Source organism: Conger conger, chromosome 14, assembly GCF_963514075.1.
Source record: "Conger conger chromosome 14, fConCon1.1, whole genome shotgun sequence".
Classification (NCBI taxonomy): Eukaryota; Metazoa; Chordata; class Actinopteri; order Anguilliformes; family Congridae; genus Conger; species Conger conger.
Window position 1 is genome coordinate 8,320,818 of NC_083773.1, and position 23,056 is coordinate 8,343,873.

Sequence of the window (23,056 nt, forward strand, 5' to 3'; positions counted from 1 at the left end):
ATGTGACACTTAAGTGACAATTAAATGAAGTTCTCCACAGATATAGTCTGGTGGGTTACTGTGCCTTTTTGGGAAACATTGATAGACAGCCTCAGTATTTATTAAATGCAAGGGCTCTAATTTAATTTCAACTCTTGTATGTATGGACAGTGATGCAATGCTTTTGTCTGTACCCCGTGCACCATATTTGAAATAAAAAAATGAATGTGAGGTTAAAGTACACACTCAGATTTAATCTATGGGTATTTACAGCCATATTGGGTAATCTGTGTAGGATTAACAGCCATACATAGTATACATACATAGTCCATAGATAATCCCTCCATGTTGGGGGATCAAAAGTAATTGGATTTATAATATGAAATAAAGTCATCAGGCAAATCCATGCATTCGATGACTGCCTGAAGTCGGCCAACCAGGGGCCAATATTCTGGTCCCTCGTGAACATTTGCCAGGCCTGCATGACAACGATCTTCCAGTTTGTATCTGGAGCTGCTTCAGCAGCGTGTTTGGGGCTGGAAGTGGAGTGGAGCGGAGTGCTGCTCAACAGAGTTTTGTGGCATTTGGATCGGAGCAGATAAGACGCTTCAGTACACTTCTGTCAGCAGTCTCATCATCACTGGAGACGAGTGAGCCAGTCCCAGTGGCAGCCATTATGCACAAGCCATAACACCCCCACCATGTTTCACAGATGGGGGGGTTTGGATCATGTGCTGTTCCTTTCTTTCTTCACACTGGCTATGTCACTGATTGATTTATTCCGATTTTTCAGCCTCGTAATAGCCTCATACAAGTAGGCCTTCTGACATGACAGTTCTTTGGCCAATGAGAGACAATAGTAACTAACTGTAAATAGCACACCTAGAATCAACTCAAGACATTTTGTGAGCAGCGGGTTTTCCTATTACTTTTGGTGCCTTAAAATGGGGGAACTATGTAATTTCTACATTATTCACCTGGATGTAAATATTGTCAAAATAAAGTTGACAGCCTGCACATTTTGTTTTGTTTTGTTTTTTGTTTTTTTTTTCAAATTGAATGTGCTGGAGTTCAGAGCCAAAGCAAGAGAAAGAAAGGGAATAGAAAGTGTGCGAGTGTGTGTGTGTACACAACATTGTCCTCCAAGGGTGTGTGGGCGGGGGCATGTGCTGTGTGTTTAGTAAATACAAAGGGCGTTATAAAGAGGTCTTGAGGCTTGGCTGATCACTTCTACATGAGCTATGAATGTGTCAGTGGGTGTGTCAGGGTATCGGCGTGAATCTGTTACTGTATCAGCGCGAGTGTGTCCATGTATGTGTATGAACGTGTCAGTGTATAAGTGTGAGTGTGTCAGTGTATAAGTGTCAGTGTGTCAGTGTATCAGTGTGAGTGTGTCAGTGTATCAGCGTGAGTGTGTCAGTGTATAAGTGTGAGTGTGTCAGTGTATAAGTGTCAGTGTATCAGTGTGAGTACGCTAGAAACAGATGAAGAAGATTGACACCAGCATGAAGAGGAAAGCCACTGCAAGGCAGCACAAGGCGGAGGTGATGATCGCAGGTGAGCAGCTCAGGTAAGGAAGAGGAAAAGAGCCATGATACCTGCTCCATGATACCTGCTCCATGGTACCTGCCCGTGAATCTTTCTTGTGTGGAGCAGCAGGATTGCAGAGCTGCTCTCCTTCATATAAATAATAATGTATTCCACCAGTAGCACTAGAAGAATGGTGTGAGGACTGATAAAGGTTTCACAGACACAGATTAGGATTAGTCTAATTAAGTATTAGTATTTGGCTAAGGTTTGAATTGATAATCTCCATTCAAAATTGAATTTAGTCTAGGACTAGACTTCATTTGTGTCTGGGAAACTGGTCCATAATGCTTTTTTTACTGAGTGTCTTCCTTGAAACATACAGACAAACTGCTTTAGTTTGAATGCCTGTGAAATGTGCTCCCTGACAACAGCAGTGTGGCTTATAGGGTTTGCAGCACCCCGCCCTGGGATTATATTCTGTCCTAGTAAAGCGCTGTCACGCTTGTTTCAGTTGTGCTTATTTGGATTAAAAGATTAAATTATGTGTGTAGGCATTTTTTTTTAAAATCACCGTCAGTGTAGTCGTTTCTTAGATATGGGGCTAAACGACTCAAAACAAACATGAATCTCCAGTCTGTGTTTCCCAGAAGGTAACGGGCGTTCAAACCCCACCCTAGAACGCAGAGACTGGTTTGTGGATGGCCACCCATCCAGGCGATTACAAAACACTCACACGAAAATACGGTAATGTTAGCATACAAACATCCCGGAACCTGACTTGGCTACCCTGAGCAATATGATGGGCAGCTGTGACTTCGCCGAGTTCGGGGACGAGTTTTTCGATTTTGACTTCTACACTGACGGTGATTTTAAAAATGCATACACACATAATTTAATCTTTAATCCAAATAAGATCAACTGAAACAAGCGTGACAGCGCTCCTTTGAATTCAGGTTTACGTCTTTGCTCAGAGACATTACAGCTGTATGCCATCAAAAACGTACAAGCCAAGCACATTCTGGTGCAGCAGATTTTCCCATCAGGCCACACTGCAATGGCGAAATGCTTGTAACAGACACACATCTCCCTCTGAAGGCTGCGACTGCACGACAGCAAGCTGATCAAGGACCGGCGGTATCACCTGCGCACCTACCCCAACTGCTTTGTGGCGCAGGAGCTGACGGACTGGCTGATCGGCCACAAGGAGGCGCCAGACCGAGCCACCGCGGTTCGTCTGATGCAGCATCTGATGGAACATGATATCCTACACCAAGGTACAGAGCGTACCTACACTCAGTGAGCACTTTAGTAGGTAGGCCTGTACACCAGCTTTTTAATTAAGTGCATAAAAGCGTGCAGACGTGGTCAAGGTGTTCAGCTGTTTTTCAGACCAAATGTCAGAACGGGGAAGAAATGTGATTTAAGTAACTCTGGTCATGGAATGAGTGTTGGTGCCACACAGTTTTGGTTTGAGTATCTCAGAAACTGCTGATCTCCTGGGATTTTCACGCACAACGGTCTCTAGAGTTTGCAAAAAACATCCAGTGAGCAGCAGTTCTGCGGGCAGATACGCATTGTTAATGAGAAATGTCTGACTGGTCCAAGCAGACAGGAATGTGACAGACATCTCTGAACACACAACGCATCATAACTCTAAATGGATAGGCTACAGCTGTAGAAGACTTCATATGTCTAAAAAATAAGTCTAATAAATACCTACTAAAGTGCTCACTGAGTGTATAGGGCCATATGGGCTCTGTGTGTGTGTGTGTGTGTGTGTGTGTGTGTGTGCGCGCACATGCATGCATATATGAGTGTGTGTGTGTGTGTGTGTCTGTGTATCTGGGCGCGCACATGCATGCATGCATGCGTGTGTGTGTGTGTGTGTGTCTGTGTGTCGGGGCGCGCACATGCATGCGTGTGTGTGTGTATGTCTGGGCACGCACATGCATGTGTGTGTTTGTGTGTGTGTGTGTGTGTGTGTGTGTGTGTCTGGGCGCGCACATGCATGCGTGTGTGTGTGTGTGTGTGTGCGTGCACATGCATGCATGTGTGAGTGTGTGTGTGTGTCTGTGTGTCTGGGCGCGCACATGCATGCGGCGTGTGTGTGTGTGTGTGCACGCACACGCATGCATGTGTGGGTGTGTGTGTAACTGTGTACCATGTCTCTCCTTCAGTGTGCGACAAGTGCTCCGTGTTCAGAGACGCCAAACTGCTGTACCGCTTCCGCAAGGACGACGGAACGTTCCCCTTCAATTCGGAGGTGAAGGTCTTCATCCGCGGCCAGAGGCTCTACGAACAGTAAGACTCACTACGCGCCCTCGACACGGAACCAATGCGCTCCGGCTTATTGTGTGTTCGAAGTGAGGTGATATCCACAAGGACATTTGTGCCTGCATACCAGAGCTTATTCAAAAGGAAAATGGAGACCTATCTCCGATCTATCTCAACTCAGCATGCCTGGGTATTGAGCTGAACTGGGATAGAGGTGCAGGAGATGTGGAATTGCAAAGGGGGGTGTTCTCATGGTCTATCAGAAAGGAAGCAGACATGCATACAGGTAACAATGACCATTTGGTTACTTGCCTCTTTATCGGTACACTTTGTTCTGTGAAAGGTGCATAAATCTAATGCTTGAACAATGACGTATAGTAATTCTCCTGCCTTGTTGATATCCAAAACCTTTCATACTGTAAATAAGACTATTTGCTTTGTTAATACATTGTTATTGATCTAAACTTCGGAACTATAAGTTTAACTTTACAAGGGGCCAAATTCCTCCAGAATGTTGTTATGTTTTTTTTAAAATGTTCTGCCTACTGAATATAACGTTCAAGGGTTTGGTAAATTTTGCAACATGTTTAGTGTCTGTCCAGGAAGCAGTAATGGTGGCATTCATTGATTGTTGATGGGGCAGTGCATTGCAATGCATTCAAGTGTGCCATTGGCTGCAATAGAAAGACTGTTGTTACTAAAATTTTACCCCCCTAGTCCTGTTTCCATTCAAAGATGCTCTGGTTTTATATTTGGCGCTCTTGAGTTTGCCCCTAAGCCTGTGTTTATTTGCGTTCTGACAAGAGTGAATAGATTGGTTCAGCTTCTAGCCGGACACTGCAGTGCAGCCATCATAACTGCGTTGTGTGACTGCACTCGTATTCACGTGGGCGTGGCCGGTTGTGTGTGTGGCTGGAACCTCAGGTTGATTTTAGGGCGGAGCACTATCCTGCAGGTGAGGGAGGAGCTGGGCGTGGCTTATCAGCGCTCGTTCCCTGGCTGTCAGATGATCGATTGGCTGCTGCAGAACAGCGAGGCCGAGAGCCGGAGGCAGGGCCTGGAGCTGTGCCGCGCCCTGCTGGAGCACGGAATCATCCAACACGGTGAGGGCCCGTCCCCTCTGCCCCTCTGCCCCTCTGCCCCTCTGTCCCTCTGCCCCCCTGACCCCCATCACTGCCCCCTCTGCCCCTCTGCCCCTCTGCCCCATCTGCCTCATCACTGCCCCCTCTGGCCCTCTGCCCCTCATCACTGCTCCCTCTGCCCCTCTGCCCCCCTGACCTCATCACTGCTCACTCTGCCCCTCTGCCCCCCTGACCTCATCACTGCTCACTCTGCCCCTCTGCCCCTCTGCCCCTCTGCCCCCCTGACCCCCATCACTGTCCCCTCTGCCCCTCTGCCCCTCTGCCCCCCTGACCCCCATCACTGTCCCCTCTGCCCCTCTGCCCCTCTGCCCCCCTGACCCCCATCACTGTCCCCTCTGCCCCTCTGCCCCCCTGACCCCCATCACTGTCCCGTCTGCCCCTCTGCCCCTCTGCCCCATCTGCCCCTCTGCCCCTCTGCCCCTCATCACTGCCCCCTCTGCCCCTCTGCCCCTCTGCCCCTCTGCCCCCCTGACCCTCATCACTGCCCCCCCTGACCCCCATCACTGTCCCCTCTGCCCCTCTGCCCCTCTGCCCCATCTGCCCCCCTGACCCCCATCACTGTCCCCTCTGCCCTCATCACTGCGGTCACCCACCAGCATAGCTTTCATTTTTATATGGTGGGGACACTTTTAGACAAACAGGCTAGCAGTACCCCTACGGCCCCAGCATAAGGAATGTATACGCAGGGTCCCGTCAAAATGGTTTATGCCTGAACTGCCAAATATGTTCATCATAGTAAAATAGACAGTGATACTTTACAATAACGTTATGTAAATTGGCATCAACTAATATAGTTAACTAACTAACTACTGAGAACTCAATATGTATCGCTTTATTTATGTGTTTGTACATCATTATTTCATGTTAACAACTATATTTAGTGCCAATTCATATTAATGAATATTAATGTTAATGTAGTTCGTAGTTAACAAATGCAATAACTAATGAAAAGTTAATGTCGTGCTTAATTTATGCATGTCAATTTGTACGTCAATTAATTCATGCTAACAACTACATAAGTTAAAACAATTAATGTACCTTATTGTAAAGTGTGACCAAATAGACTACTTTAGACTTAAGTGCTTGCTGTATATTGCTTTGATAGCTTCACTAATATAAAAGTATGTGCTAGCTACACTTTGTGAAAACTCAAATTCTTTAAGTCAATTTTCCATGGATGGTGGCTTGGCCACCTACAAACCCAAATGATGAGCATTTAGCTGCATATAAACAGTAACTATATAATTATAATATGTTTCATAATAACAGTAGTTACTGTTTGTATGCAGCTACCTTCAGCCCAATACTACTGTCAAACAGTTTGTCTAACTGTGTTTATTGGGATTTTAAAGTGCTTACTGACTCAGAAACTGTTTTTGCTGAATGTAAATACCATCTGGCTCCTGGCTTCACAATGACAGACGCCAATGTCATGGCTACCATAAGCCGTTCCTCTGAGAACATGTTTGAGGCAAACAGGTTCCAAGTCTAAGCTATTGTGTGGGGGTGTGTATATGTGTAGATGAGGGTGTTTTTGTATTTGTATGTACAGTATAAGATTTTTTTTTTGTATCAGTACATATAAGCATATACAAAGATTGCGTTCATAATAAAAGAGAGATGAGTGTGTATGATTCTGTTTGTGTGTGGGTGTGTGTCAGGGCATATGAGTGCATAGGTTTATATGTGTGTGCCTGTACATATGTGTATGGATGTATATGTGTGTTCCCAAAGGCATCAATCCAATCTATTCGACACAAGCTAAAATTGATCCATATTTTTATGAATCATAACAACATATTATTATTATTTTGTCCATAATCTTGCTCTCTAGCATTTTGGTTGAATGTGTACATGGTAGCAGGATTGTTTTAGCTAGATCACATATGGTACATTGATCCCTTCTTACTATATCACATTGCTTTGGATCATAGCAGAATTTGTGATAATGCCAAACACAGAACCGTTGCCTCTTGAATCAAATGTGTATCCTATCTTGGTGACGTCTGAGGTTCACACTCCCAGTATGAATGTGTACGCGTGTGTGTGTGTGTGTGTGTGTGTGTGTGTGTGTGTGTGTGTGTGTGTGTGTGTGAGTGTGTGAGTGTGTGTGTGTGTGTGTGAGTGTGTGTGTGTGTGTGTGTGTGTGTATGTGTGCGTGTGTGTGTGTGTGTGTGTGTGTATGTGTGCGTGTGTGTGTGTGTGTGTGTGTGTATGTGTGCGTACCCCGGCTGTCTCTATACGAACAGGGGTCGAGCTCTCAGGTGGGTTTTCCCTCTCCCTCTCTCTCCGTAGTGTCCCTGAAGCATCACTTCTTCGACAGCGCGCTGCTGTATCAGTTCTGCATCAACTTCCGGCGGCGGCGGCGTCTGGCCGAGCTGCTCGCGGAGAGCGAGGGGGACGCGGCGGGCGGGGAGGGGGGGGCGGAGCGGGCGGGGCCTCGCCCGCCGGAGAATTTCACCGACAGCCCCTTCATCCTGAGGAAAAACCTCCCCCAGGGAAACAGCAACTTCCTGTCTGGTACACGCACACACACACACGGAGACACGCTGATTCTCTCGCTTGCTCGCTCTCTCTCTCTCTCTCTCTCTCTCACATACACATACACACAGACCCACTGATTGTCTCACACTGCTCACACACACACAGCTCACACATGAGACACACTTTCTCACACACACCCTCTTCCTCTCTCTCTCTCTCTTGTACACACACTGATTTTCACAATTTGTGACACTTTAGTGTTTTTTTTTTTTTCCTGTTTCCATGTTTGTTTTGTGCTGGTTTGCGTGTGCAGTGCAGCCCAATAAGGAGATGAGGGTGATGTCATCAGTGCGCAGGGGGAGTTGGCCCGCACAGCAGAACACCCCTGATGCGTACCTGCCCCCTGTGCCTCTCTGCTCCACCTCGCTGGCAAAGTGCAACCCCAAATCAGGTCAGGGACCACTTATCCTGGCACGGTACTCTCTGCCTGAGGTAGCCTATGACAGGAGTTGATCACGATAGAGACCGGAGTCCTGTTTGCTGGCTCTGGCTGATCGATTGGCCGATTCTGATTAGCTGGCCTTTGATTGACAGTGCTGAGGAGGAGAGTGAGCTGGCAAGAGCTACTGTCTCCTGGTGCGCCCTTCATCAAGCGGGTTCTGACGGTAAGCAACCCGAGAATGCCACGGTTAAGGGTCTCTGTGTTGGTGAGGCAGAGTATCAGCGTGTCAGTGTATCAGTGTGTCAGCGTATCAGTGTGTCACTGTGTCAGTGTATCAGTGTGTCAGTGTATCAGTGTGTCAGCGTATCAGTGTGTCGGTGTGTCAGTGTGTCACTGTGTCGGTGTGTCAGTGTGTCAGAGTGTCAGTGTATCAGTGTGTCAGTGTGTCAGTGTATCAGTGTGTCAGTGTGTCAGTGTGTCAGAGTGTCAGTGTGTCAGTGTATCAGTGTATCAGTGTGTCAGTGTGTCAGTGTGTCAGTGTGTCAGTGTATCAGTGTGTCAGTGTATCAGTGTATCAGTGTGTCAGTGTGTCAGAGTATCAGTGTGTCAGTGTGTCAGAGTGTCAGTGTGTCGGTGAGGCAGAGTATCAGCGTGTCAGTGTGTCAGTGTGTCAGAGTGTCAGTGTGTCAGTGTATCAGTGTGTCAGCGTATCAGCGTGTCAGCGTGTCAGTGTATCAGTGTGTCAGTGTGTCAGAGTGTCAGTGTGTCAGTGTATCAGTGTGTCAGCGTATCAGCGTGTCAGCGTATCAGTGTGTCAGTGTGTCAGAGTGTCAGTGTATCAGTGTGTCAGCGTATCAGTGTGTCACTGTGTCAGTGTGTCAGTGTGTCAGTGTATCAGTGTATCAGCGTGTCAGCGTGTCAGTGTGTCAGTGTGTCAGAGTGTCAGTGTATCAGTGTGTCACTGTGTCAGTGTGTCAGTGTGTCGGTGTGTCAGTGTGTCACTGTGTCGGTGTGTCAGTGTGTCAGAGTGTCAGTGTATCAGTGTGTCAGTGTGTCAGTGTATCAGTGTATCAGTGTGTCAGTGTGTCAGAGTGTCAGTGTGTCAGTGTATCAGTGTATCAGTGTGTCAGTGTGTCAGAGTGTCAGTGTGTCAGTGTATCAGTGTGTCAGTGTATCAGTGTATCAGTGTGTCAGTGTGTCAGAGTATCAGTGTGTCAGTGTGTCAGAGTGTCAGTGTGTCGGTGAGGCAGAGTATCAGCGTGTCAGTGTGTCAGTGTGTCAGAGTGTCAGTGTGTCAGTGTATCAGTGTGTCAGCGTATCAGCGTGTCAGCGTGTCAGTGTATCAGTGTGTCAGTGTGTCAGAGTGTCAGTGTGTCAGTGTATCAGTGTGTCAGCGTATCAGCGTGTCAGTGTATCAGTGTGTCAGTGTGTCAGAGTGTCAGTGTGTCAGTGTATCAGTGTGTCAGCGTATCAGCGTGTCAGCGTGTCAGTGTATCAGTGTGTCAGAGTGTCAGTGTGTTAGTGTGTCAGCGTGTCAGTGTGTCAGTGTGTCAGTGCGTCAGTGTGTCAGTGTATCAGTGTGTCGGTGTGTCGGAGCAGCAGAGCTGTAGCGTCCCTGTGCTCCTCTGCAGGTGGTGGGGGATGCTGTGGGCTGGGGGATTGTGGTCCGTGGGCCTTCGCCTTGCTACATCCAAGCTGTGGACCCGGGAGGCCCTGCTGCTGCGGCAGGAGTAAAGGTAACATAAACAAACACGGCCACACACTCACTCACACACTCACTCACACACTCACTCACGCAAACAGACACTCTATCTCTCACACACATACACTCACACACACCAGTAAAAGAGTTCTCCTTCCCCAGGTGCGTCAGTTTGTGTGCCAGGTGAACGGGGTGTGTGTCCTTCACCTGCATTATCGCACAGTGACCAATCTGATCATGTCCGGACCGCGTACAGTCGTGCTGGAGATGATGGAGCCACTTGACTGAGCTGATGAGACCCAAACTGGACTATGATCCCCAAGAGATCAGACACCAATCCAATGCTGTGACCATCCTTTCAGAAATTGAATATAATGCCTATATTTGTACTGAAATAATTGCAAAGTAGCAATAATTTATGCATTTGCCGATTTAGTCTTACAATATCTTTTCTGATCTTGCAACTCTTCACAATACATGGACTCTTCAAAAATGGACTAATGAACAAAATATTGCTACTTTCAGAACTAGTATATATATATTTTTTAAACTGTGTTTTGAAATATATTCATCATATTTAATGAAGCATCCACATATTTATATATTGCAATAATTCAACTTACAAAAGGGCATTACTCATATTTTTACTTGTAATGGCATCTTGGCACTTGCATATACATATAAACATTGAATTATTATCTGACATTCCTTGATGTCCGTATGCCTTCTTTCAGAAAAAGCAGAAGCACTTTAGAATCTGTGTCGTCTATTGCTCTGCATGTAGCACTGATCCAAACTGGAGTGATTGACTTGACAGCCTAATGTCACTCAAATAGCATTCTTTGATTTATTTTTTTTAATAATGTATGTGTGTTATTTCACTTGTGCCTCATTTATCTATTTTGAGATTCAAACCTGCCACACCAGCTTGGCCACACCACCACCTAGACACTTTGATACACTATGAAACTATGAGTTTGTTAAAGATGTGAAACACATTGCTTTTTACATGGTTCGCCTTGAACCCCACCTTCACTCTAATCTTTAGCATACGTTTGGCTCCATTTGGGCAGGCACGCTGGCGATGTGTAACGTACGTCTACTGGTGCAACCCAAAGCAGCAAAGTGAAATATTCATGGATCAGTGTCACACGCCATACACTATTGCTCTATCGGCGGTCATAGTGCGCGGAAACTGGATATTTAATGCAGCACCATCTCAGTTCATAACAGTTTCCAAGGGGTTTTCTTATCTTGCATACAGCCTGACAGGCACCATGGACAGACGCACAGAACAGACGGTGCTGTGGGGATGGTTTGCCAGTCCTAGTTGAGCCGGGGGCCCTATCTGGTGCGCTGTGTGTTTGTTTGGTGTGAAAATAAAAGTCTAAATAAAAGTCACCGGCCGTGTTGTGTTGTGCTGTGGGCACCCTCATTTCTCTAGCAGCAATAAGCGGGTGAGAGAGAGAGAGAGAGAGAGAGAGAGAGAGAGAGAGAGAGAGAGAGAGAGAGACAGAGAGAGAGAGAGAGAGAGAGAGAGAGAGAGAGAGAGAGAGAGATTTCAATTAGTCCTAAATGTAGTACAAAATAAAAAAGTGTTATTTCCTTATATTCTGCCCACACAATATCTTGAACAAGGGTGACAACAGGTGATGTGTACTAGGGTGTAACTTCAACCAAGCTGTATGGGGCAAACAGTTCACTGTCTGCAGTAGAAGAGCCTAACTGCTACCAGTTGTGCTGGACTGAACCACATGGATCTATGGTGACCCAAGTTCTGGCCCTGGGTAATAAAATCACGTGACCCCCTTCTAAGGAAAGACGTCCAGGAGGATGATATGAGACACGGTACACATCCGAGCTTCTTCTACCACAGGAAGACGCCAGCTGCGTTTCACTATGGTTTCACCCTTCACCACTCTTTTCTGTTACCGAGAGCAGTTCAAGCTCAGCCTAGGCGCCCCCTACTGGTCCTTTTCAGCACAAGCAGTTTTATCTGGGTTACACCATTTCGCAACTCACGAAAATAAACTGCAAACGGACGAATCGCATTACTAGAGAAACCGAAGAAGGGTGAGTTCGAGGGCATTCAAATTCGGTCGAGACTATATGAATGGTTTTATCTTATCACCACAACAATACCATGGCTCGACTGATCTCCGTCGGCACAATGAGTTGTTTTATGCAAATTAACGTTACATATGTCACTTCCGCTCTTTTTCATGCGCCATTTTGGACAGACCAGATGCTGGGACAGGGTGTATTGTCCGTGGATAAAAATATAAAATGCTGGTTATTTTGAAATAATTACAGTGTGGGTAAAACTTTCAGCTAGTTGTTTCTGGTCCCGTTATAGAACATTTGCAGTACCCTGTCAATAACCAGGACTATGTTTCCTCCCCATTATTAGATGGCTAGTTAGCTAGCTATATGAAAGATAGTGAGCGAATGAGTTGCTGCTGCTGCTAGCTGCACCGGCAGCCAAAAGGAGACGAACAGTGAGCGGAGACTGAGTTGCTCTTTTGGGCCGGTGTCATCGGCTCATTCCGGTAACTTAGTGCACTGAGCAAGGGGAGTGAAATCAGTCATCTGCCACGGTTGTCTTCTTACGGAGTGTTTAACCGCCCAAGCTCCCTCTGCCAGGTAAATATGTCCAGTGTTGCAAATCAGTAGCAAAGGGACCAGACTCGCATGTATTCCGTTCGACCACCTAGATTAACATACAGGTAAACTGGGGTCGCCGGTGCAGCCTAGACCCTGCCCTCTGCTGTACTGTACACTATGTCGATTTTAGGGTATCCGATTTAGCTAACAGTAGCGCATAACACTGATTGGTTCTGTAATTGTCAGCTGCGTGATTTATTTAGTTGTATACCGTTATGTTCGCGCTATAATTAGCTGGGTATGTAGATAACTGCGGATGTACACTTGTCAATAACTGTTAGCTCAATAGCTAACTTGAGATCGATAGTTAACGTTTGCTAGAATACCTTGTTTAGCTTGCTAACTAGCTAGAAACCGCAAGTAACTGTTAGCTGGCGTGCTGACGTAGTTCGCGAGCATGGAGCAATGTGAACGGTACCCTAACGGCAAGCAAGCTACGTTAGCTAGCTAGGATGCAAATTATATGCATGTCAGTCATTAGTTTTGTTATAGACAGTGACACAAGTTATCTCGCATCACTGCATTTGAAGCTAACCGTCATCAGCGAGAGAAACACGACAAAACATTGTCGGGCAATCTAACTTATCCAACCAGCGATTCCTGATGCATAATTATTATTTAGGGACGTCTAAGTTATCACCAGTCTGGGATCTTCAGATAGGCTATTTGACCTGACCCGGATTGGCTGAATTGTGGAGCGCTGAAAGTAGCGTGGCTTGGTAACGCCATAAGTCATTCGCCATACCACGCAATTTCACGTGCTTCCCTGTTTGTAAACCAGGACGAATGTTGTTTTTCCCCCTTCATCGTGCACTGCAGCAGAAAGCAACCGCGCTTTTAACATGTACCGATTAACGGCAACTTCCCACATGACTCCAGTCTGCATGTAGCTTGGCGCGAAAGCACCCACAACATCCCCACTGACTGCGGACATTATCTGACTCTGCTAATTCAGTAGGAGGCGCCATTCCGTGACCGCATGAAGAAACCTAAAGCTTGTATAGTCCTCTGTAGCGCCATCTACCAGCTATAGTATAGTAGCAAGGCCGCCGTGCAGTGAATGCATGTACCACGGCGTACTCTACCACGGTGGTTCCCAAATTCGGTCATGGAGTGTATGCTGGTTTTTTTAGTTACCATCAAATCCAATTACCAATGACCAATTACCATCAAATAATTTTTAACAAGCTGTTAAGATGAAAAGCACCTAATTAAGAAATACTAAAATGGATTATTTACTTAGTTAACAGCAGAGGGTGTAATTCTGCAGATGCCGCCTGGACTTTATGGACTGTATTTACTTTACGTAATGTGCTGTTGCTGGTGTATAGTGCAAGGCTTCGCTCGCTTTGAAGCCCAGTGGACGTGAGTGGATGTACAGAGCAGCAGTGTAAGTGGGGGGTCGACATTGGCTCAAGTGGTGAGAGCAGTCGGAAGGTTTGCCCGTTCGATCCCACCCTGGGTGTGTCGAAGTGTCCCTGACTAAGAGGCCTAACCCCTAAATGCTCTTGACGAGCTGGTTGGTGCCTTGCATGGCACCCAATCGCTGTTGGTGTGCGAGAGTGTGTATGAATTTCTGAATGAGAAGCATGAATTATACAGCGCTTTGGATAAAGGGCGCTATATAAATTCCAACCGTTTACCGTTGAATGTTTCTTTCTCTTCCCGTTTGGGGACAGAAAGCATGTTCCAGCTGCCGGTGAATAACCTGAACAGCTTGCGCAAAGCCAGGAAGAAAGTGAAGACAGTGCTGGGGGATATTGGTTTGGAGTACTGCAGGGACCACATCCAGGTAAGGGTCTGTGCCAGAAGGTCATGGGTTCCAATCCTGGGGAAGACATAACCGGACTAAGGTCATCAGGGTGTAGTCTATATGGGCAATTCCAGCGTTATGGATGTGATGACAAACAAAATACCTCAGAAAAATGACTCTTTTTAGAAGATACAATTTTTTTTATCATTTGATATTTGTTGTCATCTGAAATGGTTCTGAATATCAGTTTTGACATTTGAGAAAACCGTCTGAAATGGTTTTGAATGTTTTCAAGATGGCAGCCAAATAGATGGCCAATTTAAATGGTAATGGGACTAATAAATCAATTTTTAAGCATTTTCCTGTTGTTAGCCTACATTTTTTCAGATTTTAAAACGGTCACAATTGACTGTTTGGGACAAAATAAGTTTAATTGGGAAGTAAGTAAGTCTATTTTTTCATGCTCAGGTTGACATTACTATGGAATGGCCCATATGAGTTGCGGTTTTCACGGAGGTGGGAAGTTGTTGGCTTGTTCTGTAGCCCAGTTAGGGTAGCCTAGTGAATAATTGGAAAAGGTTGTTCTTTCAGGTAAGTAAAGTTTGATGTTTGCTGTGTTAATGCCTTTGTCTGTCCTGTGTTTGATCAGAATCTGTTTGATTCTCGTACTTGTGCAGGATTTCGAAGAGTTTGCCCCCAATGAATTCTACGTTAAGAACACCACCTGGGAAGATGTGGGCTTGTGGGACCCGTCGTCCACAAAGCTACAAGTGAGACACACACACACTCTCTATTCCCCTTTTCTGGATTCTGTGCTTATATTTGTTTTGTGTGTTCCAGGACTGCGTTCATACACTTACCAAGCACTTTATTAGGAACACTATACTAATACTGGGTAGGGCCCCCCTTTGCTCTCAAAACAGCCTTAATTCTTTGTGGCACAGATTCCACAAGATGTTGAAAACGTTTATTTGAGATTCTGTTCCATGATGACTTGATTGCATCACGCAATTTCTGCAGATTTGTCAGCTGCACATTCATCCATTCAAGGAGTTTCTGTCTGCGAAACTGCTGCTCACTGGATGTTTTTCCCTTTTCACACCATTCTGAGTCAACTCAAGAGACTGTTGTGCGTGAAAATCCCAGGAGATCAGTTGCAGAAATACTCCAGCCCAACCAGCCCGTCTGGCACCAACAATCATGCCACAATCACTGAGATCATATTTTTTCCCCCCTATTCCGATGGTTGATATGAACATTAACTGAAGCTCCTGACTTGTTTCTGCATGGTTTTATGCATTGCACTGCTGCCACACGATTGGCTGATTAGATAATGACATTAATAAATTGGTGTTCCTAATAAAGTGCTCAGTGAGTGTTTTTGTTTCCGTGTTTTTCATGACTTTGTGTTTATATTGGTTTCTGTGTGTTTCATGACTGTTTATATTTGTGTGTTTCATGATTCCGTGTTTGTTTGTTTTCTGTGTTTTTCATGACTCCGTGTTTTACGTTTGTTTCTGTGCGTTTCAGAACTACCGCTCCAAGCCCTTCTGCTGCTCTTGGTGCCCCTTCTCCTCCAAGGTCTTCTCGGCCTATCACAGCCACTTCCGCAACGTGCACAGCAGCTACTACGAGAGCCACATCCTGCTCAACTGCCCGTACTGCTCCTACAGCGGCAGGAAGGGGGCGCTGGAGGTGCACGTGAAGCTGTTCCACGCGGGCTACAGCGTGCTGAACCAGGCCATGGCCAGGCAGGGCGCGGCCGGGCCCCTGAAGGACGCGGGCGTGGCCCGCAAGCCCCGCCCTCCGGAGGGGGCGGAGCAGGCCATGTACTACTGCAAGAAGTGCACGTACCGCGACCACCTGTACAACGTGGTGCGCAAGCACATCTACCGCGAGCACTTCCAGCACGTGGCCACGCCCTACATCAGCCGGGGCCCCGCGGAGCGGGCGGCGGGCTCCGGGCGCGCAGACACCCTGCACTGCAAGCGCTGCCTGTTCGTGCCGCGCACGCTGGAGGCCCTGGTGCAGCACGTGATCGAGGACCACGAGCGCATCGGCTACCAGGTGACCGCCATGATCGGGCACGCCACGCTGGCCCGCTCCGGGCCCCTGCTGCCCATCGCGCCCAAGGCCTCCGCCGCGGGGCCGAAGGGCGCGGTCGCCGGGGGCGCGGGGCAGAGGGTGACGGTGACGGGCGGGGCGGGGCAGAAGGGCGGGGCCGCGGCCGGGCGCTCGCTCACCCCGCAGCAGCTGAGCCGCTTGGTGCCCGTGGGGGCGGGGCTTAAGCCCGGGCTTTTCTCCCTGAAGGGCGGGGCCCTGCAGCCCCTCTCCTCCGCCCCCCCGCAGGTACGCATCACGTTGCCCGGCAACACGCAGGGGTCCGTCCCCCTCCAGTCTCTCTCCGCGAAGAAGCTCTTCGAGGCGAACGGGGGCGTCTCCAAATGGCTGGGCCTGGGAGCCTCCTCCTCCTCCTCCTCCTCCTCGTTCTCCTCCTCCTCCCTGCCCTCCTTCCGCGTGGCGCCCAGCAAGGCGGGCGGCCCGGCGGTGAACACGGCGCAGACGCAGAAGTGGAAGATCTGCACCATCTGCAACGAGCTCTTCCCGGAGAACGTGTACAACGCGCACTTCGAGAAGGAGCACAAGGCGCAGAAGGTGCGGGCGGTGGCCAGCTACATCGTGAAGATCCACAACTTCACCAGCAAGTGTCTGTACTGCAACCGCTACCTGCCCAGCGACACGCTGCTCAACCACATGCTGATCCACGGGCTGGCCTGCCCGCACTGCCTCTCCACCTTCAACGACGTGGAGCGCCTGGTGGCGCACGTGCGGCAGACGCACCCGGGCGAGGCGGCGGGCGGCGCCACCACCGACTCGCCGCTGACCTTCGACCTCACCATGCAGCACGGCGAGCCGCGGAACGTGCAGCTGCTGGTCACCACGTACTGCAGCAGCGTGCGCGACGCCTCGCAGGACCTGGCCGCCTTCCACGCCCAGGCCGACGGCAAGAGGGCGCCCTCTAGGGGCCCGGAGGGCGCCGGCGAAGCTCAGCGGGCCGCAGTGCGGCACAAGAAGGACGCCGGCAAGACGCTGTGCCCGCTCTGCTTCTCCATCCTCAAGGGCCCCATCTCGGACTCGCTGGCCCTGCACCTGCGCGAGCGCCACCAGGTGATCCAGACGGTGCACCCGGTGGAGAAGAAGCTCACCTACAAGTGCATCCACTGCCTGGGCGTGTACACCAGCAACATGAGCGCCTCCACCATCACCCTGCACCTGGTGCACTGCCGGGGCGTGGGCCGGGCCCCCGCCGACCCCCACGCGGCCCCGTTCCCCGGCCCGCTCGCGCTCGACCCGGCCCCCGCCAAGAGGAGGCGGACCGAGGAGCCCGGGGGCGTCGCCGCGGCGCCGGGGGACCCCGCCGGGCCGGGGCTGTCCTCGCAGCCGCGGGACGGGAAGTCGCACGAGGAGGCCAAGGCCTTCCTGGCCCGCTACTTCAACCGGCAGCCGTACCCGTCGCCGCGCGAGGTGGAGAAGCTGGCGTCGGCGCTCTGGCTGTGGAAGGCCGACGTCTCGCGGCACTTCTCCCTGCGCCGGCGCTCCTGCGAGCAGGACTGCCAGGCCCGCCGGCCCGCCGTGCTGCTGGGCTTCAACATGCGGCAGCTCAGCCGCCTGCGGCACACCATGAGCTTCCCCGCCGTCTACCTCTACCGGGAGCGCGACCGCGCCCGCGCCAGGGGCCCGGCCCGCACGCCCGCCCCCGGCCGGCAGGGGCCGCCCCGGCCCACGGGGCCCGCCAAGGGCGGCGCGGCGGGGCGTTCCGGGAACTGCGCTGAGCCCGGTGCCCCGGCCGCGGAGAGCGGCGTGGAGGAGAGGGAGGTGGGCGGAGCGGGGAGCTCCAGGGACCGCGGGACGGGTGTGGGAGAGCTGACGGACGCTGACCCGCAGGAGGAGCAGGAGATGGGCGGAGCGGGGAGCTCCAGGGACCGCGGGACGGGTGTGGGAGAGCTGACGGGGGCTGACCCAAAGGAGGAGCAGGACACGGAGGCGCAGAGAGCCCCGGGCGCAGAGAGCGGGGCGGAGGAGAGGGAGATGGGTGGAGTGGGGTGCTCCAGGGACAACACGACGGGTGTGGGAGAGCTGACAGACGCTGACCCGCAGGAGGAGCAGGAGATGGGCGGAGCGGGGAGCTCCAGGGACAACACGACGGGTGTGGGAGAGCTGATGGGGGCTGACCCGCAGGAGGATGGGGAGGGTAGTGGAGCAGAGAGCTCCAGGGACAGCGGGACTGGTTTAGGAGAGCTGACAGACGCTGACCCGCAGGAGGATGGGGAGGGGGAGAAGAGTGGAGCGGGGTGCTCCAGGGACGGCACGACGGGAGTGGGTGGGCCGGACGCCGGGCAGATGGAGGCCTCCAGGACTGAGAGCGGAGCTGCTGAGGGAGGAGAGGCTAATGGCCTTGGTTCAGACGAGGCGCCCTGGCGGGGAGGAGAGAACGGATACGATCTGGAGGGGGGCGAGGGCCCTGGCAGCACGCCGGCCCTGGGAGAGGACCTGGATTTGGGAGCGCTGGAGTCCGGGGGTGGAGCAGCAGAGCCGGTCGCCGCCCCGCCCAGTGAACCAGCGGGCCTGGGCGCCCAGCAGACGTGAGGCACGCTTCCACGCGTGCGTGACTGATCCTCAAACCCAAAGCTGGCCCGCACCACCAGGCCTGAGGAGAGACGGGGAGAGGTGACGGCAGTCCTCGATCGGCTGGCCCAGAGGGCCGTCCTGGAGATGGCAGCCCGCCCCGGCCTGTGTTGAGCTGCCTTTGAGCGGTCCAGCGCGGTGAAGGACTTATTCCTGGAGCTATGCTGAAGATGCAACGATGGCACGGAAAGCTGTGCCTTCGCTCTTAGGTTACGTTTTCAGATAATTTATTGATTATTCCACCACCGGAGGGTTGCAAAGGTACTCGCTTTGAAGGTTATGTTTTTTGAAAAAAGAAACATGAAAGCTGACATTTTTCCTATAGTCCTACCTAATGATGTATATATATATATATATATATATTTGTAGTCTTTCAGAAATTTGAGGAGACATGGCTTTTGCTGGCTGTGTTCCCCATCTTTGCGCTTCTGTGCACACTTTGGTTCTTGGTTCAGTTGGAGTAAACTGTGCTGTAGTGTCTTGTCTCTTTTGTTAGATTTCTTTTATATAAAAAGAGAACTACAGTAAGTTACAAAAATGATTGGTCAACATGCATAAAACTGCAGTTTAAACAACATAGTAATGCCTTTATTTTCATTTCGGTTAATTATTTTTCAATTCTTCGAAAATTGTTGTTTTCTGTAGCAGCGGTTCCCAGGTTTGTCCTGAGCAGGTGTTTGTTAAAATCGGTTAAGGCTGTTTAAGTTGGACTATAATTTTTCCTTTAAACTTAATTTGTTCAAAGGGAATATTTGAGTAAATGATTTCGTTTCTGTGACCTGTGACAATAATTTTCTTTGTATGTTCCATTACCAGCCTATGCAGTGGGTCCCAGGACTGTGTTTGAGGAGCATAGTCTGGGGGTCATTCTGCGAAAAACTCAACCAGTGGTGTCGGGGGTGACCATTTTTGACCAATTTGTCAATTTTGACAAATTGTCGAGGGTGACCATTTGTGCCCAATTTTGCTCAAACTTTGTGTAAATGTTATTTATTTAGTAAATGGAGGAAATGCAAAACATCAGCCTCATTGGATTTGTCTTTCTAGAGATACTGGCTCTTAATGAAGGGGGGAGTGGTACCCAAAAACTCATTGCGAGTGGAAATTGGGGTTTGTGTCGATTCCTTGGCATTAAAGCAGGGAAAACCCTGAAAACATGTACTAAAATATCCTGATTACATGCTCCGATTTTGATAATACTGCTCAGAAAATTCGATTCAAAAATGCTAAATCGTGCCATTGTTAATTGAGGTCCTGTTTTAACCAATCAAAAAATGCAAAGGCATTAGAGTGTCAACTCAATTTTTTAAGTAAGCCAATAATGCCTTTTGAAGGACACAAAGTTTCATTTTGATTGGAATCTCTCTACCTTACCATCTACTTTGTTGAATGGAAACACTTTTTGTTCATTTCTTTGGCCAGGCCCAGCTTGTATATGTACATAAAATCAATAATCTATTTGACTTCATTTTGCTTGGGGTTGTTCTTAACCCAGATATTTACTAGTATTTCAGGTGGATACCACACACCAAGTGGTGCTGATGTAGGAAGCCTTCAGAGTATGTTTTAGTGTGAATTAAGGTTATTTTTGAATATATAGAAGAATATTAAGTTCTTGGTTGGAAACCTTTTCCCTTGGCTGAATATGCAATACGTTTGGTCATTTTCTTGCCGGATCCCTTTTGGCATTGTATAATTTTTGAATAAATGATCTATTTGTTGTTTTCCTTCTAGAAGTTTTCATGGTTTTTCCCCTTCTTTAAGATATGATGCCGCAAATTTGACACAAACCCCAATTTCGACTCACGAGTGACTTTTCTTGGTGCCACCCCCGTTTTTTAAGAGCCAATATCTCGAGCACGACAAACCCAATGGGGTTGATATTTTGCATGATCTCTATTGAAAATATATTTACACAGACTTCAAGCAAAATTGGAGTGGTCACCCCCCATACCTCTGGTTGATTTCTCACGGAATGACCCCTGTGTGATTGATTCAGGGCGGTTTTGTCCATATGGATCTAATGCGGTTATTCTAGAGGTGTGTAGTACTTAAGAGGACCCCACTACAGTGCTGCAACTTACCAAATATTTAAACTAAATTAAAACCTTAAAAGCTTACAAAGTTTTGAACGTCGATGAAAAATGTGTCGCCATAATATGAATGTACATGGTTAATTTGCTATCTTATTATTCAAATTTTCCTTTCTCCGTTTGGGCACCTCTGAACAATAAAAGCTGTTATGCGTTGATCTGCTCTTCCCGTTCGATGTCTTTATCGTAACCGCGTGAAACAAGAGTCGCCGTTTACCCTGAAACAGTCGGGAGTCAACCTCCACAGTGTCGTTGACCCTTTCGGCTGAACTCCTTCCCCAAGCTGCCCAGCTTCGCTCCTGCTCTCGCCTGTGGTCAGGAGCTGAGGCTCGTGACGGAAAGAGTGAGATCACAATAAAAGCGGCCAATCGGAAGTTTCTCTGCAGGGTGGCGGGGCGGGGCGTACTCTCTCTGACAGGGTGTGGAGCTCGGCCAGCCAGCGGGAACTCAAGAGTAGAGCCACTGCTCCTGCACATTGAGAGGGGTCTGTGAGCCACTGCTCCTCCACATTGAGAGGGGTCTGATCCACTGCTCCCCCACATTGAGAGGGGTCTGTGATCCACTGCTCCTGCACATTGAGAGGGGTCTGATCCACTGCTCCTGCACATTGAGAACTGTCCGTTGAGTAGGTTAGGACATCTGATAAAGGATGCCCCCTAGACGCCTCCCTTTTGTGGTGCATCCTGTTTTGAGACCCCAGGGCTCAGGAAATGCTGGAGGCATGACATCTCCCGACTGGTCTTGGGTGGCCTTGGGTTCCCCCAGGATGAACTGGGGGAAGTCCCTGGGGGAGGGGTGTCTGGGCTGCTGTACTTTGCCTGCTCTGTGTTCCCATGAAGTTACATCCTTAATCAGCGTCTCTAGAAATCTTTAGCTTGGATACTCGCTGGGTCTTTCTTGTGCAACACTTCCAATTATCCAATCTTCATACATATGTCCATACCTGTAACACCTATAATCTAAAGTGGAAGAGTCTGATTGCAGTTACCAGCACAGTCACTGTGGACTCTATTACCCTTTTTAAATAGGGTCTAATCTATTGGATTAGATATTATATTACTGCATACATCCTTAATCATCTTAAAAAAAAGATTGTTAATTTGGTTTTTTGTTTTTGGTGTGAATTATGCAAACAGAAATCACCTAGACATACACATTTTCAAACATTTAGGGCTTTTAAGTTATGGAGCTCAAAAATCACATTTCATTGTTTTTCCATCCCAGTGAAATTTAAATCGCTGTATTGGCAAAACAAAACCGAGTATGGAGCTCAAATTTTTAGGAGTGCTGTATCTCAACACACAGAAAAATAAAAATAATCCAAGAGGCGCGGTGCAATCTCTCGTGAGTTATCATGGAATGTGCCTTGTATGCTTTTATAGGGGCTTAATTGACTGATTGAATAAACTTGATAACTGCATTTGAGTGTGCAGTTGTCATGATGGGCAGGCAGGCTGTCAGGGCTCCCGTGCAGGGGGGTCCCTGGGAAATGTCCGTGGACACGGGGGGAGCCTTGGGGACAAGAAGGTTGAGAACCGTTGTCCTGGTGCGTGGTGGAAATGTGTGACGTCCATTCCAAGGTCTTAAAGCAGGGGTCGGCAGCCCTGGTCCTGGAGAGCCGCAGGGTGTGCTGGCTTTCGTCTCCACCTTAAAATAAGCAACCGATTCAGACCCAAGAAACGAGGTGAGGTGAGTTAACTGTGCAATCAACGGCTTTCATTGATCAATTAATGCCAAGTAACAACGAAAGCCAGCACACCCTGCGGCTCTCCAGGACCAGGGTTGCCGACCCCTGTCTTAAAGAGTAGAGATAATTACGTCAAATTACGTCAAAATATATTATTGGAAGATGGTCACAAGATGGCACTAAAATTTTAGATGGTTTTTTTTTATACTCAAGGATTCAAAATATCAATTTAGGTTGTATATCCGAAGATCCCTCACATTTTACTTATTTTCTTTATATTTAAATGCAGTGCTGTTATAAATTATATATCTGTTTTCCTACATTTCAAGAAATTGATTACGAAAAAATATATATAAGGTTTTTAAACAGAAAGCTTGTAAGTACGGCAAAGTATTGTCACAATATAAAGATGTAATTACAAAAATATTAAAACGACAATCTAAGATAGGTTGTTGGCTGCGCAGTGTAATAGGAAATTCAGCCAACAGTCTTAACGGGTGTGTGGAGGCATGTCTTAATGTAAATAAATTAAATTAAATTAATAACGTAAATATGAAAATGTAAAATGAGCCGTTTCACAAAATGTAACACCGGTGGCACCATTACATAAATGTCTCATA

General features: G+C 48.5%; 2 protein-coding genes across 3 annotated transcripts; both read left to right on the plus strand.

Moving 5' to 3' along the window:
* The first annotated feature begins 1,227 nt into the window (after positions 1 to 1,227).
* si:dkeyp-97e7.9 (DEP domain-containing mTOR-interacting protein) lies at positions 1,228 to 10,882 on the plus strand. Of its 2 annotated transcripts, none has more exons than XM_061218855.1 (9): positions 1,228 to 1,549; positions 2,605 to 2,783; positions 3,687 to 3,810; positions 4,708 to 4,886; positions 7,221 to 7,445; positions 7,723 to 7,860; positions 8,004 to 8,074; positions 9,483 to 9,587; positions 9,716 to 10,882. In XM_061218855.1, the coding sequence occupies exons 1-9, from the start codon at positions 1,464 to 1,466 to the stop codon at positions 9,839 to 9,841; spliced, it is 1,233 nt and encodes a 410-aa protein (XP_061074839.1). In that variant the 5' UTR covers positions 1,228 to 1,463; the 3' UTR covers positions 9,842 to 10,882. The 2 variants fall into 2 exon arrangements, with proteins under 2 accessions (XP_061074839.1, XP_061074840.1); XM_061218856.1 differs by having other exon boundaries at positions 1,445 to 1,536.
* A 913-nt stretch (positions 10,883 to 11,795) lies between these two features.
* On the plus strand, positions 11,796 to 19,861 carry LOC133110020 (activity-dependent neuroprotector homeobox protein-like). The gene is made up of 4 exons (XM_061219836.1): positions 11,796 to 12,196; positions 13,897 to 14,009; positions 14,648 to 14,740; positions 15,501 to 19,861. The coding sequence occupies exons 2-4, from the start codon at positions 13,902 to 13,904 to the stop codon at positions 18,615 to 18,617; spliced, it is 3,318 nt and encodes a 1,105-aa protein (XP_061075820.1). The 5' UTR covers positions 11,796 to 12,196; positions 13,897 to 13,901; the 3' UTR covers positions 18,618 to 19,861.
* Positions 19,862 to 23,056: the final 3,195 nt, after the last annotated feature.

What these genes read in the sequence shown, in the direction of transcription:
- si:dkeyp-97e7.9 (XM_061218855.1), top strand. Translation starts at nt 1,464, where the DNA reads ATGAAGAAGATTGACACCAGCATGAAGAGGAAAGCCACTGCAAGGCAG. An exon ending in ATCGCAGGTGAGCAGCTCAG is followed by an intron (nt 1,550 to 2,604) that starts GTAAGGAAGAGG and finishes CTCCCTCTGAAG; the next exon opens with GCTGCGACTGCACGACAGCA. An exon ending in AAAGTGCAACCCCAAATCAG is followed by an intron (nt 7,861 to 8,003) that starts GTCAGGGACCAC and finishes TTTGATTGACAG; the next exon opens with TGCTGAGGAGGAGAGTGAGC.
- LOC133110020 (XM_061219836.1), top strand. Translation starts at nt 13,902, where the DNA reads ATGTTCCAGCTGCCGGTGAATAACCTGAACAGCTTGCGCAAAGCCAGG. An exon ending in ACTGCAGGGACCACATCCAG is followed by an intron (nt 14,010 to 14,647) that starts GTAAGGGTCTGT and finishes GTACTTGTGCAG; the next exon opens with GATTTCGAAGAGTTTGCCCC. An exon ending in CGTCGTCCACAAAGCTACAA is followed by an intron (nt 14,741 to 15,500) that starts GTGAGACACACA and finishes TGTGCGTTTCAG; the next exon opens with AACTACCGCTCCAAGCCCTT.